Source organism: Argiope bruennichi, chromosome 2 (assembly GCF_947563725.1).
Source record: "Argiope bruennichi chromosome 2, qqArgBrue1.1, whole genome shotgun sequence".
Taxonomy (NCBI): Eukaryota; Metazoa; Arthropoda; class Arachnida; order Araneae; family Araneidae; genus Argiope; species Argiope bruennichi.
The window spans coordinates 44,457,948-44,478,803 of NC_079152.1; the positions used below are offsets into that span (position 1 = coordinate 44,457,948).

At 29.6% G+C, this 20,856-nt stretch overlaps 2 protein-coding genes across 2 annotated transcripts in view; one reads left to right on the plus strand and one right to left on the minus strand.

Annotated features, from left to right (window-relative positions):
• LOC129961793 (WD repeat-containing protein 18-like) overlaps positions 1-7,597 on the plus strand; it is a 42,355-nt gene extending 34,758 nt beyond the window's left edge. The window contains exon 12 of the mRNA XM_056075362.1: positions 5,272-7,597. Coding sequence (XP_055931337.1) covers positions 5,272-5,439 — 168 coding nt within the window. The 3' untranslated portion in view covers positions 5,440-7,597. The remainder of the gene's footprint in view (positions 1-5,271) is intronic.
• Positions 7,598-15,452: 7,855 nt separating this feature from the next.
• Positions 15,453-20,856, minus strand: part of LOC129960932 (uncharacterized) — a 125,434-nt gene continuing 120,030 nt past the window's right edge. Inside the window, exon 3 of the mRNA XM_056074685.1 lies at positions 15,453-17,890. Within this exon, the coding sequence (XP_055930660.1) occupies positions 17,185-17,886 (702 nt within the window). The 5' untranslated portion in view covers positions 17,887-17,890 and the 3' untranslated portion in view covers positions 15,453-17,184. The remainder of the gene's footprint in view (positions 17,891-20,856) is intronic.

Genomic DNA, 20,856 nt, shown 5'->3' on the forward strand with positions numbered 1-20,856 from the left:
TTGAGTATAATTATATATTTCTGCCTGCCACTTATAGATCATACTTGATTTCTCTTCGATATTCCAATTGCTTGCTAATAATTAAACTTTCACCTCCCATGTGCTAAACCGATTAAAATTTTATGTTGATCTTTAAGCAATATCAATAAAATTGATTTCTTTTTCTCTTATCATATCATGACAGAAGTTCCTTTTGAGATCCATGCCATTCTCCCCTTTCATCCTAAATTGCTTTTCATCCAATTTTGCTTTTCAAAATTACGTATCAGTTGCACTGATTTTTTTTGGGGGGGGGGGCAATTAGAGTAATGCTTTTGGATAAAAAAAAAAAGTGTTTTTTTATATACATAGCTGTAAACTGTTTAATTTGTCACAAGTTAACTTCTATGTTAATTCAGGCATTTGAAACAATTTTCCAACTTGCTAAATGTTTTTCTTCTGCCAAGAGATACAGATTCTTTAAGCCTATCTTCTTTTTTTCTCTGCGGCTTTCTAAGTTTTTTAGAAATTTAGGATGAATTTATAGGCGATTTCTGACAGCATGTGCATGATGTTATTTATCAAATTTGTGCCGTTTTGAAAATTACTTACAGGCATTCATCTTACTGATATTCAGTTAAACATATGTTATTACAGGACAAAAAAAAAAAAAAAAAAACTAGTGTTTTACAAAATAAGATGGCAAAGTCTAATTTGAAAGTCATTCCATGACACTCAAAATTTGATGAAGGCATGTTTGTTCCTTTCTTGGGCTTGATTAAATAATAAGATATTTTTGCTGTATCTCAAATTATTTAGTTTCCAGCTTTTGGAAGTTTTTCAAAATTGTGCAGTTTTTATCAGTCAGTCAAGTAAATTGAATTTTTCTGTGTGAGTGAGTGAAAATTACTTACCTTATTTTATCAAAATTAATAAAAAAATGTTAATATCTAAGGAATCTTGAAGTATTATTTTGGAAATAAAATATAAAGTTCCATGCCAAATAGACTATCAACAAAAGGAGAAAAGAGAATGAAAAACGATTTTATTTATTGTTTTGATAATTATTCTGCCACCTTAATGAACAAACAAATATTTTTCTTTTTAATCTTTTGTTATTTTTACTGGTTTTAAAGTTAGAAATTGACTTTTTGCTTAGGAAAAAGAGTTTGAAAAAATAGGCTGAAAACATGGTAATAAATTATTAAAATAATAAATAGATTTATTATTTCTTAAGGCCTATAAAATAACACGCATGGATGTTCTGAAATGGGTTATCCAAAATAATTTCTAATTTAGAAAATAAAACCGATCCCTTTGTTTTCTGAATTAAATCTATTTAATAGAGTTAATATTAATTAATCTAGTTAAACATTATAGTTTAATTTTGTTATCTTAATACTAAGCTGCCATGTTAAGAAAACTTATTATAAACAGTCAAATCATTTAGCTACAATAAAATCAAATGTTGCTGCACTTTTTGAGTTGATATAAGCATTTTTAGCATCTCATTTTTGTTTACCTGTAATGAGTAATCTGTAATCTGTAAATGAGTGGGCTTGCTAAGCAGCCAGAACTTGGTATAATTAGTCACTTGAAAGTTATCACTAGTAGCAATTGCAGGTTAATTTCACTATTTCACTGTATTTTTTTGAAAATCCGATTTAGAATTTGTATTGAATTGTCTGGATTTTTTTGTATCGAGACTGTTTTGATTTTAATTTAGTGTATGTAAGTTTATTTAATTATTAATGTAATGCAAGGAAAATTGTTTTAAAAAAGTGTTATTTTGAATGTTGGAAACATAAGCTTAGGCAAAGTTACTCGCAGTGATTTTTACTTTCATTTATACCATCTAAAGAAACAGAATAGCAATCGTCAAAAAATTCAGATTTTGACCTCCTTTAGTTCAAAAAACCCATTTTTGGAAAATGTCCATCTTTCTGCTTGTGATTAAGATAACTCAAAAATGCTTTGAGCTATATGGGTAAAATTTAGTATATGGTCTTTACACTAAATTTTTAGATATCTTTTAGATTTTCAGGAAAATCTGTTCAGAGTAAATCTCTGTCTAGCTGTTCGAATATATGTTAATACAAGAATGGTAAAATGGAGAGAGCTAGATAGATAAGATTCGGTGCACACTTTTGAATATATATAATGTAGACATTTATTAAATTTTGAGCAAAATCTAATGAGGGATTGATCTTTATTTTCATAAACATGTAAGTGCAATAATTCAAAGACATAATGACTTAAATCTATAAAATTTTGATCAATATTTTAATTTTGACTACAAATTATGTTTTCTCAAGTATTATGTAGTTTTGTGTCAAATTTTTGTTTCAATCTGTTGGGGAAAGCAAGTCTAAAAGACGAATATTGTGTTCAAATGCTATTAAATACAAGATTAATTGCCAAAAAAATTTGCTAGGATGACATGATAGATTCTGTAAAAACATTAAACTCATACCAAAGGTTAATACTTCATAACTATTGTATGCCAATTCCATGGAAGATGTTTTTTGGGATAACACCTTCATTAGAGAGTATGTGAGAAAGTGTTTTAGGGAACCGCCCCCACTTTTCATATATTAAACAAACAACATGATTAGAAAAACTGTACAAACTGTTGAAAGATTGCCTGAAACTGGTTTAGTTCTATTAAAACTGGAAATTAAATCAAATTTGTCTTTGTATTTTTGAAAGTGTAAGAATTTTTATGAAAAGCATATTGTAAATCTAAAGAAAATATAAAAACTTCAAAAAACTTCAATTTAAGAAAATACTTCATGTTGTAGTCGTGCCAAAGAGAAAATAATAATTTTTTTCTGAGTGAAACTGGGACAAAAACCATTATGCATTTGCAGAAATAGACAATTTAAAATGAAATAAATTCATGAGAGACATATTGAAAGAGCTTAAATGTTCTAGATGACTGTCTAAAAATATATTAATTCAAAAAAAAAAAAAAAAAAACACACACACAAAGATAAATAAATAAATAAACCTTGATTGACTGGATTTATTTCACAAAATAGACCTCTATTGAAACATCATGCATCTGGTAAACATATATCCTTGATAATAAGAGATATTACAAACAATGCATGTAGATGTAATAGGAAAAATTGTAAATGTTCTTAAAATTAATTTGCTGGAATGGGGGAAAAAAGTGATTTGGAAATATGTGTGGAAAGAATCTGATTATTTGTTAAAACTCATAGGTATAGTTAAAAATGAATTGAGTTGTTCAGACAAAAAACAAACAGATTTAAATGATGACAATTATGGTTTTATTAATGTTGCAAAAAAGAAAAATAAAAGACTTAATATATCTTAATTACTTTGATTGAAAGCTGTCTAAAAATTAGTGTTTTTTTTTTAAAAAATAGAACCTGCATATGAATGTGGAAAATAATTAAGCATTGAAATTATCGAATTGTTTCTTTAAAAAAAGAATTATTGTATTGATGAAAAATTTTTTCAGGAAGGAAGGATGTCATGAGTATAAAAAATAAAAGATCATAGTTCATAGCTTCCAAAAATGAAACATTACCATTCGTGATTGTGTAATGCAGAAACTCGCGTCTTTTCTACTCCCTCCTCTTTTTTCCCTATATAGATAATTCCGGCTTCGATTTGCAAGATAGTTGTTCTTTTTCTGTGAAATTCCAGATTTTCAGCTTTATGAGCATGCACGAGACTTCTGTAACTGCTTGAAAGATTAGTATACATTTCTCTGGCAGGAACATTCAATCTGCAGAAGCAATGTGGTGTTTAGTCTAACATTCTTGAGTTTATTGAATGGTTTGTTTATTACTTTTCTAGAGTTTATTCAAAATAGACTAGATAATTTCTGTTTGAAACAATGAGGTGCTCAAAATTTGTATTTAATACGAATTGGACAAATGAAAAAAATCAATCCTGATTTTGCTGAATATGTTTGAGAAGTTCTACAGAATCCATTTGTTGTGTACTGCTCCCTTTGTAAGATAATAAGCCTAATTAATATGGGTACAGGTACTAGTCAGGAGAAAAGAGGAAAACATACAGGATTACCTGCCAGTTCAAAAGAGTCATCATTGATAGTATCTAAAAGGAATATAGGAAAAGGTGGCATATCAAAGCCTGAGATATCAAATTGTACCCAGAAAATAAACCGATTTTGAACTTTTTATTTCCAAGAACAGTCATTTAAAGCTGAATTTTTATGGGCATTAAAACATTCGTCCTTTAATGCATTCAATGATATATCGGAAGTATTTTCTTATGTGTCCACTAAAGTAAATAGCTAAAAAACATATATTGGCCATACAAAAATATTGTACCTTATTTGTTAAGGATTCCATGAAACTGATGGCTAAAAAAATCTACAGATATTGATGCCCAAATATACCAATTGACAAAAATGAATTATTAAAAAATTAATCTTTGTAATTTTTTTTGTTAAGTAATCATTAAATGATTGATATCATGATGACAAAAATGATTTGTATTTTATTTCACCTGTGTCTCTTGTTTTGTGTGACTTACAATTAAAGAGCATGAGAGATAATATACCCTTCCCTTTAATATATACATTTTTCTTGCTAAATTCTAGCTAATAAATGAAGAGTAATTTTTTTGGATGTTAAAATAAACCTTCTTTTAAAATGCTATTATTTGAATAATAATGTTAAATGATTGCTTCTTTCCTTTGTTTTTTCCACTCCTGAAAATCAGATTACATTGTAACTAGAAAACTTGCTACGCAAATCATATTGCTATTCATGCGTTTTCTCATATCTGGAATATATGTACAGGGAATTTCTTTTCCAGATTTGAATGACAACCCTGTAATAGTATTTTATTAGTATGTTATTTTATCATTACTTTCTTTGTATTTTATGAGTTATTAAATTTTCTTAATTTCTTGAATTGCAATTTATTTTCAATCAGCACTGCTCAGCAGATGGTTTAACTTTTTATGATTTAAGAGGAGAAATTGATACAGAAACTTACAGTATATTTTTTTTTTTTTTTTTTTTTTTTTTTTTTATAAAAGATAACTTTCAATAATCAAAATGGTAAGTGCAACTTGTCATTGTTAGTTTTCACTAGAAAATTTATGACAAACTTCGCTCATCATTTCAATTCAAAATGTTAACTCAATATTTTAAACTGTGAAGAGTTTTTTTTTATGTGGTTACTAGCATTTAGAAAAATAAATGTGTGCTAGAATTATTGCTATTATGAGTTTATTATGCAATTTATATATTATATTTATTTTCATTAATTATATTTTATTAGCCTGGAAATAAAGTTGACGCTCTTGAAGAATCTGTTGAGCACATATTTGAAGACGTTGTACACGGGCCACTTCTAAACCATTTGATGACAGTAAATCACCATCTATATGCAAATTCTATCAAAACTGTTCTTAATGAAATATATGACGAGCCAACATCCCCTAAATAATTTTTAATGAGAATTACTTCTGCCAATAAAGAATGTTTTGGGGTGTATATAACATTTTAAGATTTATTAGTTATGTATAAATATCTAAATATCTTATAATTTATTTTAAACTTTTTTACAAATTATATGTGTCAGTAAAATGTTTTGACCATTCAATTTCTGAGATATCCTAAATTTTGTATATGTTTCTCATTGTAAATGTTAGCTCTTTATTTAGTTGTTTATAATACAATTTAATGATGCAGTTAATCACCATTTTTATGTTATTGCATTTATTAAAACCTGATTTGTTATACATTTTTATAATGAATTGGTTATAATCAGTGCAACAGCATAAATTCATTAATTATTGTAACTTTTATTGTTAGTAGAAAGTACAGTTCCAAGTTCTTTGGTTAGGCCCTTTCAAAATGTTTTATGTTGACACATAGGAAATGTTTATATCATGATTTCTGTTAATGTCTTGCTCTATGTAATGAAGAATTTTTTAAAAGTGTAAACTATGCTAATTATTAATTCTTTTTTCATGAGAAAATGCTTTCATATCTATATTTTTTTTGAGCAAATAACATGTTTTTATCTTTATGTACAAATTAATTTTTTTAAAAAGTTGATGTATACATCTGAACCAGCTTTTATATTGGAAAATGTTTTTGTAATCTCTTCTGAAATTTTGTTGTGGAACAAAATAAAATGCCCTTAAAGACTTACAGTTTAAAGAAATTTTTATAGATGCATTTAAGGGCTTGGAATTAACCCTGATTTGAGGATTCTTCCTTTTGTGCAAAAAGAGAGTATTTTGTGTGTGTGTGTGGGGGGGGGGAGACTAATACGTGGAAAAGATATGAAAATTACCAATTCAGGGTACATAGCTTCATTAAAAGTCATTAAAGACTGCTTACTTTTTATGGTCCTTATATAAGGGCCTTAAAAGTGCTTATTTTTATTTCTGAAGATAAAATTTTCTTAAAGTTAGATTTGTCCTAAAAAAGGAATACATTTTCTTTGTTTTGTCTCATCCTTCAATGAAAAGTACTGATCATAAAGAAGGAAGTGATGCTGGTTGCTGATTCATTTGCATTAATGAGTCCAAAGATTGAAAAAAGTTTCTCCTATGGTTGTAATAGTATATATGTATGCATGGTGATAAAATATTTCTTTCATTTACCTAACTTTACTTTTTATCTTCTATTGCTTGCACCCGTAAGTTTCTTTCCAGGGATAATTTTATCCTTCGGCCTGAAATACATATGTAAAGTTGATTTAACTGTAACTAAAACTCACTGCTGCACATTTGTTTTGTGGTTACTTCTTTGTAGAATATTTGTTATATTTTAATATTTTTATCTATAAATTATATAAACATTTTTACTGCATTTATTTTTTTACAATATGCTTGGAAGATGTGTATTCAATTTACTGTGAACTTACAAGAGTGAATCCATTGAACACACATTGAATGGTTGAGGACCTTAAAATAAATTCTTCTTAAAATAAATATAAAGCAAAGTGCTCATGGTGCTCCAAAGAATTTGACATTTTTAATGTAGGAGAAATAACTGTAAAAATCGAAAACAAGAATTTTTAGAGTCTTCTGAACTTAAAAAAATTACCTTTTAAATTCTGTAATCATAGATGGTTTGAAACTGCATCAGTGAGCAAATGTGCATTTAAAGTCTGACAAAATGTGACAAATTATGTAAAATTAGTTGAAAGTGGTAAACTTCCCAAAGTTGCCTTTAAATAATTTTTTTCATTTTTTCCAATTGGAGATAAAATAATACCTCTGAAGTTCCTTCCCCCCCCCACATGTGTTGCAAATCCCATTAAACCCATTTCTTCAAATGTATCAGAGTGATCGCCCACTATTGCTTTTTTTAGGGGATAAATTATTGGAAAAATTACATTCCAAAAAAGAATTATCCCATACAAATTATCTGCTTTTCAAACATGTCAAAATTTGTTTAAAAAATGCTGGCATATATAATAATTAAGTCTTCAATAAATTATGCTTTAGTAGGCAATGTTATATGTATTGACCCAGTATAAATGACAGCTTGAAAACAAAATGATATGAGTTCTTTTGTACTTGCACTAGGAAAGATGAAGATGAATGTGATGCTGTTCTAACAAAATATATAGATTTCTTGAAAAATGTAGTCAAATATCATCCTTACTAAATTTTAAGAATTTTAATGTAAAAAAAAAAAAAAAAAAAAAAAAAAATCCCCCCCCCCTTTTTTTAAGGCAATAAGTTTACAAAACTGTAAAAAGGTTTTGATAATTAGTTTCATTCTTTCTTATGGACAAACATTTTTGAAAGAGGATTAATTATTAATAAAAATATTAAGTTGGAAAATTTGAATGAAATATCATATATTTCACAGCGTTTATTCAATGATTATGTAAAACAATCTGATGAAATCCATTCTATGTGCATTATTAAAGAATTGAATATCACCTATTTTTGGAGGAACAGAGAGCTAAAGAAATTGCTGCCAGTTACATAAAACACTGTGCTGATTCGTTAGTCTCTTTATGGATAAGGAAATTGCTGAAATTGAATGTTAATGCCAATGTGTTTGCTCCACAAGCTTAGCAAACCTGAGACTTTTCACTGCTGAAAATCTTAATGAGTGTGAAAAATTATTAACAAGAAAATTAAACAGTTGAAAGAGATAGTTAAGTTTATATTACTTATATTCTTAATCTTTTTTTCTCTATTAATAAACTGAAATGTTAAAGAAGCGGCAATGTCATATTTTTATTCTTCTTAATACAGATTGTAATGTAAATAAAGTATTTCAAATATGGCTTGAAAGTGCTTGAATCAGATTTTCGTAAGTAACTTGCAGATAAGCATTTTAAATAACTTAGCTTTAATGTTTATGAAAAATATGCTGTAGTTACTGATGGCATTCTATGTTTTTTTTTAACTGAATAGTTTCTTTTTGGCCATGTGAATGAATTTCATCATAAATTAGTTCCATAATCAAAACCACTATGTTAATGTTGGTCCTTAATTTTTACCTCAAAGGTGCTTTAAAAAGTGCTTGCAAACTGTTTATTTTTTTAAGATAAAATTTGACTACCCACCCTGCAACTATAGTCTGTTTCTTATATTTAATGTGCACAATTTATTAACGCATTACGGAAATACTGTACATTCTTAAAATGAATGAATTGTTTGCAAATTTCATCTCAACAATCATTTGAAAGATCTAAATTTTTTTAAAAAAATATGAACAATGGTGAGTGAATAATAGGAGCATGATATTTGTCACAATGCAAAAATTAACTTTTACTCTGTAAAAACTTGTAATTTTTTATAATTTAATCTTTATTTTTTTAAAAAAAGATTTTTTTATATTTATCTTTGGAAACTTTTCTGTAACATAAGCTATGATTATAGTTTTGTCAATTCTGTTGAAGGGATGATTTAATTCTCTGTGAAAGGCAGTAAATTTCTCAGACAATTTGAGAGTGTTTGTATCAGCCCTTGAAATCAATACTCAGTGGTTTCAAATCCTTTAGCTATCTTAATTAACTTTCAAAGAGTAAGGAGTATCAAACGTTGAATTCGATTGCAAAAACCACTATTCTGATACCTCCTATCATTGCTCAAAATTCAAATTTTTCCACTGTTATTTTTTAATGTTTTAAGCCTAATACGATTAATATGCTTAATTAGCAGTGTATGTTTTCTTTAGGTATTGTGAATGATTAACATGTGCACGACAAATGACATTTCTTTTTCTAGTTTTATAGTAGACTTAAAATAAAATATTTGCAAAGACAATGATTTACATAAAATCTCATAAAATGCTTGTGCATCAACATGAAAATTATATATGAAATACAATAGGTGACTATAATTAGAATTGTTTTTTTAAAAAGCCGTTAAAAAAAGTATCACTGGTTAGATCGGTTGATATTTCATTTGAGTATACATGAAACAATGTAAATTAGTTTGGGGAAAGGAAAAGACAGTTCAAAAGGTGGCCGATAGATGGCGCCGTGCTCGTCATAAAATGCTTATTAAAAGATGTGGCATGTGCTTTGGCATTCCTTGCTCAAAGCCGATCCACCACGACAAGATGATGCCATAGTGGATAATGGGGGGATCGGTTTTTCACTCCCCCTAGGACTAAAACTATAGAATAGGGCGGAGACATACCAGGATATCAGAAAAAAGTTAAGGAATTTTATCTAAAATTTCGTAAAAATATTTAATCTGGACAATCTGGGAAATTATTAAAAATATCTAAAAATCAGGAGGAAATTGTGGACGAGAGCATTTCACTCCAAGCATGCGAGCGATCAGCGATTTTTCACTATCATTTCTCTACGTCCGAAGCCTAATATCGTCAAAACGGTCAGCAATCGGGGAAATTTCCTTTAAAGGGATGGCGACTTTCTGAAATTTCATTATCATAAGAAGAATGATAAACTTTGCTGACAGCAACCCTAATAAAACTCGAGTAAAGGTCGGTTTTCACTTCAAAGAATAAATTTTGATTCCATCTGTTCTTAACTCAAAACTTTGCAATGTGTCATATTGTCAAAGATGATAATGATATTTTCTCCTGGCAATAGTATTTCTGAGAGAGAATTTTCGATTAATAGAGATTTTCTGTGAGAGAATATGAAATAATAAACACTTAATGCAAGAATAATTGTTTATGACTGCATTCAAACAGAATAAGTAAAATTTCAAAAAACAAATGATTTTAAGTGTAAGAAATCCATGAATCAAATATGAGGAGTACAAAGGAAATAAACAAAAGGAATTAAGTCCAAAAAGTTGGGGAGAAAAAAGGCAAGCAGAGTATCGGTTCAAAGAATTAAAAGCAATAAAAAAAATTTCTTGAGAAACAAAACAAATAGTGTTTAAGCGTTAAAAAGCTAAAAATTTTGGGGGGAGGAAGAAAGAAAAAACGGAGAGGGGCGGTAGAATTTTGTTTGTTTGTTAAAAGTTAGTTGGATTATTTAACTGCGAAAGAACGCTAATCAACAAAATCATTAAATTAGAAAAGAATTAGATTTTGAAAGATTACAAAGACGTCAAATGGATGAAACACGAAAAGTATGTTGACATTAAATGAAGCTGCTTTGGAATGGTTTAAATCAGTTTGTGCGAAGAAAATTCCTGTCAGTGGATCTATGATTCAATATAAAGCAAAAAAACTTGCGGATGCTCTGAGAATTGGAAAATTTCATCGTCACCAATGGGTGGCTGGACAGATTTCATACACGGTATAACATCACTTTTCGATCACTGTTTGGCGAAGTGGCCGATATCGGCCTCAGTTCATATGAAGATTGATAGGAGCGTCTTCCATTGCTTTTGGCTGCATTTGATGACAAGGACATATTTAACACTCTTTTTCCGTGCTTTGTCCAATAAAAGCACGATTCAAAAATCCAAAGAAGCCAAAAGTGGAAAAATTCCGAAGGAATGGCTCACTAGTGGTTTTTGAGTGACCTCAGCTATATAGAGAAAAAGGCCCCGTCATTTGGAGATGTCGAAGATCCAGGTGTTTTGAAGGAGAACATATAAACCATTTTGGGGTGTCGTGGGAAAAATATAAGGCAAGAATTTATATCTAAATGTTTCGTTAGCTGTGATATCAGTAGCTGAGAAATTGAGAGACAAGTATATTTGACGAATCGATGGCGGTAGATCAATTAGCAGAGCAATCGAAACTTGCAGGAATAGAGTATTATCCGAAGGATGTGGTGTGGAGAGGGGGGTGCCAGCTCAGGTGTCGTCCTCGTCATCTGACCACGATTCAAAATTACGAGGTCCGTCCCAAAATAGCCCTAGTGTTGCTTCAAACGGGACGTTAATATAACTAAACTAAACCTACAAGCGCGAAGCAACAGTGGAGTACTTTGATATAAATTCTGTTTTGGAAGAACGCCTTTTGGTTGACGAGCCTAGCAAGGATAAGGTTTTTTTTTACATACCTTCACTCAAATCTAAAATTAGTTTAAATTAACTAAACAGTATGTTGTATGTTTAAACTTTTCACAAATGCATTTATTGTGCCTTCCTGGTACCAATTCTATCTTTAGCGAAGAATTTTCCTATATAGTTGGTAATCAAAATCCAGCTAAATTTTCTCTCAAATGACTTTGAAGAAAGTAGATAAAGTTATCGGAAATTCTGACTCAAAACAAACGAATTGGTTAGAAATTTACTTTTTAAACCGTTTAATTTGAAAAAATGGTTGCTTCTGAAAAGCGTTAATACTTAAGAGTAAAATTATATTATTTTTCAATAAAAATGAAAAAAAAAAAAAATCCCCATTAAATAAAGTAGTATTTTTTCTTTAGATAAGTATCAAACTTAATTTTAAATGAGCCAGACTTGTTTAATATTATGTATTAGAACAATTATCTTGCATCGTAAAGAAAACCTTTTAAAGCTGCCACCCCCTCTGAGTGGCCACTCAGAGAGGTTTCACTGTATATCAAATTTGGTACAAGAATTTATGACGACACGTGCAGTTTTGTGACAAATTTTTGTTTCAATCGGTTGAGAAAGATGTGTTTAAAACACAAATTCGATTTTGAGATATTATTTGCGCATGCCAGGGTCGCCAAAGGTCACGCAATGGATTCAGTAAAAATGCCAAAAGTTAATATTTCCTTCTCTGGCATCACAAGTTTATTACAGAGTATGCGATATAGTTTTGGAGAAATCACTTCTGATGATTTATTTTTAGCTTAATTAATTTTTTCCCTTTGTATATAAAAATTAAGTTTCGTTAAAGCATTTTCTTTCCTTCATAAAATATATAATTTCGTTTTTCTGTAATTATTTAAAAGTGAAAATAAGATTTTTTGCATATACAGTGGTGGCCAAAATTGTGGACACTTTTGAAAGTCGCTATGTTTTCTAACTTTGTATGCTTATGGAAAATGTTATATTTCACAAAATGCAAACTCTTGCATATCATTTTAAAGAGAATTTAATGCTGATTTCCATACCAAAAGCAAAATTCAAATATTTGTAATAATAATAATAATAAAAAAAAAATTCTTGCTTTAGTCTGAATAACAAACACAGTGATGAAGTGGATTGTAATTTCTAATTTTCCTGACAAATCACTGTTCTTGTTCTGGGAACCAATCAAATGTTAATAACCGCTAGCAAAAGATGACCTCATGTTTAAAGTTGGAATAAGTCATTATTGTGCTTTTTTCTGCAGAAGGAAGACTGTTTTTTATGTAATTAAACTGCAAGTTAGAAGTTTCGTTAAAATTTTTAATATACAGTTGGAATTTTTGTAAATGTTCCTAATATTTAGTCAAGAAGCAATGACATAAAATAAAAGAATATATTGGGCAATTAGAAAGAGAAATAAGATTATTGTGTTACATGAACGTGACCTTTCCTATGCGGAAATTGCAAGACAGGTGGCTGGTTCAGTGACTACACCTGGAGATTGAAAAGTTTGTTTACGATATCAGGAGGCAAATTCAATAAAAAAACAAAGCAGGAAATGGCTGAAAAAGGTGTACCACGTCTGTTCATGACAAAATAATAAAAAGACTATGTCTCCAAGATAGAAGAATGTCATCAGCAACCATCAGAAGTCAATTGAAAGATGCTGGTGTTTCTGTCAGTTCCAGAACAATCAAGAGAAGATTATTAGATGTTGGAATAAAAATTTTCAAAAGTGTCCACAATTTTGGCCACCACTGTAGGTTAAAAAGAAGCTCTTATTAAATTGCCAGACTGTTAAAAAAAAGCTCTTGCTAAGCTTCAGAAGTAAAAAGCGATAAGACAGTTTTTATATAATCTGACCATTACTGAACGCTTCCATTCTTTTCTACCAAAAAAAAAAAAAAAAAAAAAAAAGACTAAATACACATTTATAATATAACCTTGTTCTATGCTCAATTTGTGGCAGTTTTGAAAGTCTTATGATTGTAGTCATTTTGGAATGGTTCAGTTTTATAAAAGACTGCAAATAAAGTTACTAAATATAGTGAATTTATGCAGGAGGAAATTTACACTTTCCATCCCAGCCATCTTGAATCTTATTTGTTATCGCATATATGAAAATAAAATTCAAAATTTTTGGTCTTACTATGCTTCAACATTGTCAGAAATGATGTATCCATTTAAATGATTTGTTATTAATGTTAATTTTAAGAAATGATGACAGATAATTATTGTTAAATTTACAAAATTTGTTTAATGTTTTGAAATTGATATGGCATTTTTTTTTTTTTTCATTTTCATGGTCATTTTTGTGTTTTGTCAAAATTAAAAGGGTTTAATTTGTTTTACAATAGAAGACATCGTGCAAAGATAGAAAGAAATATTAAAATTAACAGTATACTCATTTAAAATTAATTAAAAAAAGCCTTTTCAATAAAAATTATACATTATCATGAAATAGAAAACATCCTTTACTTAAAAATACTTAGGAAAAAAAAATGCATATTTACATGTGCAATGGTACTTTTTTTTTGGTCAGGGTGCTTAAAAATACTTTGTAGCAGTTTCTCACTACGCACCTTATTGCAGTGCCCAGAAGGGCGCTATCTCGTATAAAAATTATACTATCCATACAATCCTGTTGCAGCTTCCAATTTGTCTCTTTGATTTTATCACTCATCTTTTCCAAACCGAATGGAATCATCAGACACGAGCTGCATTTTAAACCCTTTAATGTCTGGAATTTCTTCAATACACTTGGTGCATTGAAGAAACCCACCCCTGGTCCTTGTACCCACAAGGACCATTCTTTAAAAGAAAAAAGCTTCACAAGCAAAGTCCGATTCTTCAGTGATAAGAATCATAACTACTTTCTCAGACGCAGAAAAATAGGAATTGCAAGTTCCCTGCCTTTTTATCACAAGTGTAAAGTGAAGTGCAATGCACAAATCACATCTTCTAATAGCATCTTAAAACTAACTTATATTTTAAGTAATCGTATTTTAACATCTCATAACAAGTACAGAGCCATCTATCGGTTGATTTTTGTACTTTTTCTCAAAACAAATTTCCATTGCTTCACGGTTCTCTTCTCAAATGGGGCCGCGATGGCCTGGTGGTAAGATCTCGGCTTCGGAACCGGAGGGTTTCAAGCTCGAGACCCGATAGCATCGAAGAACCGACGTGCAAGCGGGTCTGGTGCACGTTATATCTGTCCTCCGCTGGTGTGGTGCGGAAGTTTGGAGACGGGGTGCCAACTCAGGTGTCATCCACTTCATTTGACCTTGCTTCAAAATTACGAGGTCCGTCGCAAAATAGTCCTAGTGTTGCTTTAAAACGGGTCGTTAATATAATGACATTAAGTTAAACACTTCTGAAATGAAATATCAGGTGATTCTGGTTAGTGGTTTTTTTCTAATAGCTTTTTGAATATGCAACCTGAATTGTAACCACCTTCTTTATAAGGCATTTAATTGGCTGCTTTATAAACATGGATAAAAAATGAAAGCAATAGGTGATTTGAGGAGAGGTAAAAGCAACAGAGTTGATGTAAGTGATCATTATCCCATGATCTATAGCCTTAAACACTATAATATAAAAGAAATACAAGTGCATTATGATTTTTTTTTATGGGCTGAAAAAGGAATGTATATAAAACTGACTTTATTTCAAATACATTTTTTAATTTATTATTTATCTAGCAGTAGACTGTGTTAATTTAACTAAAATTGTTTAGTAAATATTTTATTGTATGAGACAAATTTTATATCTGAATGATAAATTATCTGTGAAATATGATCCACTTTAGTGGTTATGTAAATCAAATAGTATATATTGTTTGAGTGTTGTTTAAGTATAATACTACGTAATACTCGAAGAGAATCAAATATCTTCTATCCGTAGCTATTTTTATCTGAATTTGTTTTTCTAATTATTTAAACTTATAATGAAATTTGTTTAACAGCAAATATTTTAATGAGGACGAAGCAGTATTGATACACAAACACGAGTCAAACTTTATTCAAAAGTTTAAAAGCATATAAACAATGCACCAAAAGATAACTATGCACATTTACAAATATATGGAAATCAAATGTTAAAAACACTTTTTTAGGTTATGTAAAAAGTATAAAACAGATAGTTTCAAATGAATGGGATTTCACGAATACGATTACTATATGAACTACAGGATCTGTCCAAAATTAAACAGAACTTTTATTTAACCCTTTCTAGGGCCGTGGGAAGTATGCTTCCCACCAAATTTATCAATCTTTGTATGAAATTATGTAGGTTGGCATAAGTTCTGACAAATTTTTTTAGAAAGACAGAAACTTAGATGCTCCAGTTCTTTATCTCACACAAAATGATGTGCATTGGTTTGTTACTTAATTATTAATTAACCAAATTAATTAATTAATCAAATTAAATTTATCTAATAAGCTAAATGAATCCCTTTTCTTATTCTAATTTCAAGCCTAAAAATATTTTAACATAATATGATTAGAAAAAAATGGCCCTTTAAAGGGTTAAAGCAATGGTACTTCACCGTACCATCCTCATGATGATCATTAAGCTTTCATTTATACTTTTTTTTTCAAATTCTGCTTTTTTCTCCATTGTTTTATGAGTGGCATTTGAGCCAGGAAAATATGTATTTAAAAATATTTTACATTTTAAAAATGGAAAAGCGACGAGTGAGTGAATTTTTGAGTGAATGAGTGAATTTTTTTTTTCTTGAATTCGGCAGAAATCTAGTAGCTGCTGCAACAAACTTCACAGAGAGGATTACTTAACCCTTTGTAAGGCCATGGGAAGTATGCTTCCCGCCAAATTCATCTATCTTTGGGTGAAGTTATATAGACTGGCTTAAGTTCTGACAAATTTTTCAATAAGACAGATACTTAGATGCTACAGTTCCTTGTCTCACACAAAATGGTGTGTCTTGATTTGTTACTTAGTTATTAATTAACACAACAAATTAATTAATCAAATTAAATTTATCTGATAAGTTAAATGAATCACTTTCCTTAAACCAGTCTCATTCCTAAAAATATTTTACTATATTATGGCTAGTAAAAAATTGCCTTTTAAAAGATTAAGCTAGTATCAATATTGTGAATGATACTGATCGTTCAAATAAGAGCATCTGTCAAGACCTACTCCAAAATTGTAAACTTTCCCACGTTAGCAGGGGAAAATATATGTCTTCCTTCAATGCAGATTATTGTTTAAATTCTCTAAGCATTGGAAAAAGTCGAAAATTACAATTTTAACTGATTTAATTTTACCGCATCTGATTGTTGTTAAATCTATGCTTTGTTTCTTGAATGGTGAGAAAATATGGATCATGTCATGACTAGTATAAAATTGTTGAATTAGTCGTATATGAATAGTTTTTTTTTAAATGCTCCATAGCAGGCCATGAATCATGACGCAGAACTTTAGGCTTTCTTTTGTTCATAAAATTGAAGTTCACTTTAAATAATTTGATTTAAAATGATACAAAAGAAAAAAGAAACTTTTCTGTTAGATCTAACCTTTAGTCCCCTCTGCTTTTTAATAATAATAATAAAGAATGCATTTCGGCACCGGAGAAAGACGCGTTATGAATGGTCTATAAATAGAGATGAATAATATTTTGAAGTAGGCGAGTATAATTTAAATGCTTTCTTAGTCTATTTAATTTCATTTCAGTTCATGTTTTCATTTTGGACAGAATATATAATTATAAGGAAACTAATTCTAGTTGAAGTTGATTGTTCAAATGATGATGAAAATTTCCACAATAATTAATATTGATTCTCTGGATCTCCCAGCATGGCATTGTCCTTGTCTTCTTTGGGAGAATTTGGAACGGTAAGCGATGACTTGCTTGGAGAGTTGTCGTTGATGAAAGTGCTTGATCCATCATCTCTGTCAATTTCTTCAGAACGGCGTTCGCTTGACACGGTTTCCTCTTCTCCATTCGACTCTATGATTGGGGACACCGTCTTCTCTACACCCTTCTTCTCATTGCTTCGGGATTGACTGCCGGTGAAAGAAGTGGAGCAAACCGAATGCCTGCTGCTTCGGTTGATAAAACTGTCCGTGGTTTGACCTGAACAAGATGTCAATCTCCGCTCTTGTCGACGACGGTGCTTTCCTACCGAACGATAGGCTATTATGCCGAGGCTCACACCCATGACAATCAGAAAGGTACCTGCCACCAAGATAGTGATTCCAATGATTTTCATGGGATCGATGGCGTAATTCAATTTGACTGAAGAATCATTGGCAACATCATGATAAAGCTTCATTGCTTCCATTTCAGCCTCAGATCTGTTGTGTGCCATGAATGTCAGGACTGATCCCCCAATGAGATTGATGATCCCAAATACAGAAAAACAGGCGACGAAGGTTATGGCAATCATGATGCTTGAAGTTCTTTCTTCAAAAATTTGCTGATTAACAATAGAATCCCGAACTTGGCCCCTTGAGTACCAATCTCCCATCTACCTGAAAAAAGAGAAGAAATTGAATTTTTATAAATTGAATTGTTTAATCATATTTCCACAGCCATAAAATAGGATAAAAATATAATTTCTTCCATAAGAAAGAATTAGCATTTGAGGAAAGGATAATATGTATTATTTATAGCAAGAATTAAAATCGGCCTAGAACGAGGTCTTAGAAGCACAGAAATAGGCTTGCCGCAATTCTTAACATATAGCTGCCCCAGACAACCACAATGCCAGATCCTGTAAATCCGTGGTCATCATTTTCTGTGAAATGGTTCCCTGGGCAATAGTCAGCTGAGACCGTCATGCAAGTCTGAAGTATGAGCAAGTCAACATAACCAGATCAACCTTGTGTCCCTCAGAGTCGACCCCTTCCAACATCATGTAATATTGGGCTGGCATCCACGCAACGTCGTACTTGTTCACCAACTTAATAACTATGGCCAAGGATGGGGAGTAAAGCCAGGCTGCCTCAATCCAAAGTTGCTAATTTTAGTTTTAAACCAGCATTACATAAGACAATTCTGCTTTCTTTGGCATCCCAGGAAAATGGGAGGAGCAAAAGTTTAGTCAGAGTTGGAATTGAACCCAGAAACTCTATTGCATCAAGGTTATTAAGTACTGGTGATGCTTCTTCTTTATCTCTTGAAAAAAGCTCCTTATTCTTAGATGGCTTTAGCTTCTACTATTATTTCGTGCACTACCATCAACAGGTAACAAAAACGACGAAGAAAACTCGCCCACTTCTGGGACTAAGAGTTTATAATACAAACGATATTTATGATTTTATACCTTGATCTTAAAAATACACAGTCATTGGAACTAAACAGAAAGGCAGAATTTTATTATCTGCAATAGTATGTCGATATTTATTATAGATCAGTACCAAAGTAATGGATAAGTTTGATAAAATTCTGTTTAATGACTATTTTGATAACGAAATTATATTATGAATGAAAATATCAAAATTTTATAGATTTTTCTTGCGCCTATATAAGCGAAGAGATATATTTATATTATTCGCCAGTCAAGTTATCACTTGTAGCTCGATTTAGTTATCTCCAACGATTCAGATATACGATAATAAAAGTAAATATAATTAAAAAGCTATTGCTTTTTAATTCTGAATCTAATGTTCTTAAAAAAGTTTAATGCTATAGTTACTTTTTGTATGATTTTTAGTTAATAAAATAAACTAAGCTTTTTTCTCACTCTAAATTTTTTCAGACTTCTAGAGTTATTACCAGAAACCTATTATTGTTTTCTTTTTAATTTAAAATTCAATTAATTTCTAATTAAAAGAAATTTAGCAAATCACTTCCGATACAAAATTATTAAAAAGCTTTCGTTTTTTAAAGAGTGAAATTTTGATTTGATTTTATTGAATTTAAATATAATGATTTGATTTTAATATATATATATATATTTGATTTTAATACTCTTATTAAATCGATCGTCAGTTCATGATTTCTACCAAAAGAATCTAAATATATTGAGAGAGAGATTTATAAATTAGGTATTTTCTCTAAATACAATCTTCGAATATATTAAGAGAGATTTATAAATTAGGTATTTTCTCTAAATACAATCTTCGAATATATTTTGTAACTTATGGGCAAAAATTAAATAATGCAAATTGAATGGTAGATTATATTTAAAAAAACATAGCAAAAATATATAGTTTTGGCACAGATTAGAAAAACAATAAATCTTTTTTTTTTTTTTTTTTTTTTTTTTTTGGAATCACTTAAATTTGAAATGACTTATTTCATGTTTGTTAAGAATGGAATTCTACAATAAACTTTTTATTTACTTCCTGATTTATTAAATTTTTAAAATGTAGTAAATTTGCTTGTTCTTGATGGCAATATATTTTAATATTTACAAAAGTTAATTAATAATTAATCTAATGATTTAATTAAATCTTAATTCCTTACGAGTAGTGATAGATTGCAAGGAATTTCAGAAAGAACTGATTTCAGGATGCGATGATATTTGTGATAATTAATTATAAATTAAAAAAATAAAAAGTGAAAAATAATCAAAACTAAAAAAATTACTTTTTGGTCCCTTTAATAAAAGTGTGCTTTGTATTCAATTTATTTCAGTGGAACACATTTCAAGAATGGCAACGAAGCTTTTAGTACAGAAAAAGAAAATTTCAAATTCAGATTTGTCTATTTATAAGTTTTAAATTCGAGCAGACTTCTCATAATGTTACGTTTAATTACAGCGATGTTGAATTTTGCCGTCGATTTACAGAATATTTAAAATGAATATTACGCTTCATAGAATTATGTTTTCATTATAGCAAATATATAGAAAAAATGCTATGAAGGGACAAAAAATTCGAAACATTTAAAAACACGAGTCGATCGCAGAAATATTTGATATGTGTTAATTTCGAGTTATTTTTGTGAAACTCTTATCCGTTGAATTTAATGATGGTTGGACATTTTAAGATAATTCCTTCTGAACTTTTAAAAGGTAGAGACTTTGAAAGACTTTCATTAATGAACCTTAGAAATTACTGCATCAGTTTCAAACATAGAATATGATTTATCAGAGCATTTTGAAAGCATAATCTCGAAAAGAAATTTAACGAAGGCGTTAGTTTTATGTATTTATTCACACTACTGAAACGATGCATTTGGATAACGAACGCAATCTACATATTTTTTGAGCACTTGAAACAAGATTGGAACTTTCTGAACGTATGTAATAGAAGGAATAGGTGAAAAAAATGAAAATATTTGTTTCCTCTAAATTTTGTTACGTCTTTAGAAATTTAACTTAGTAATTACTCATTTCTTAGAAGTACTACTGACTCTTGATTTCAGTTGTAGGTTGTATAAATTGCCTTGTTTGATTAAATGAAATTTATTACTGCTTATTTGCACTTTGAATAAAATGTCTAATATACATACTTTCTTAATATTCATGTTATTTGTATTTAGTCAAGGA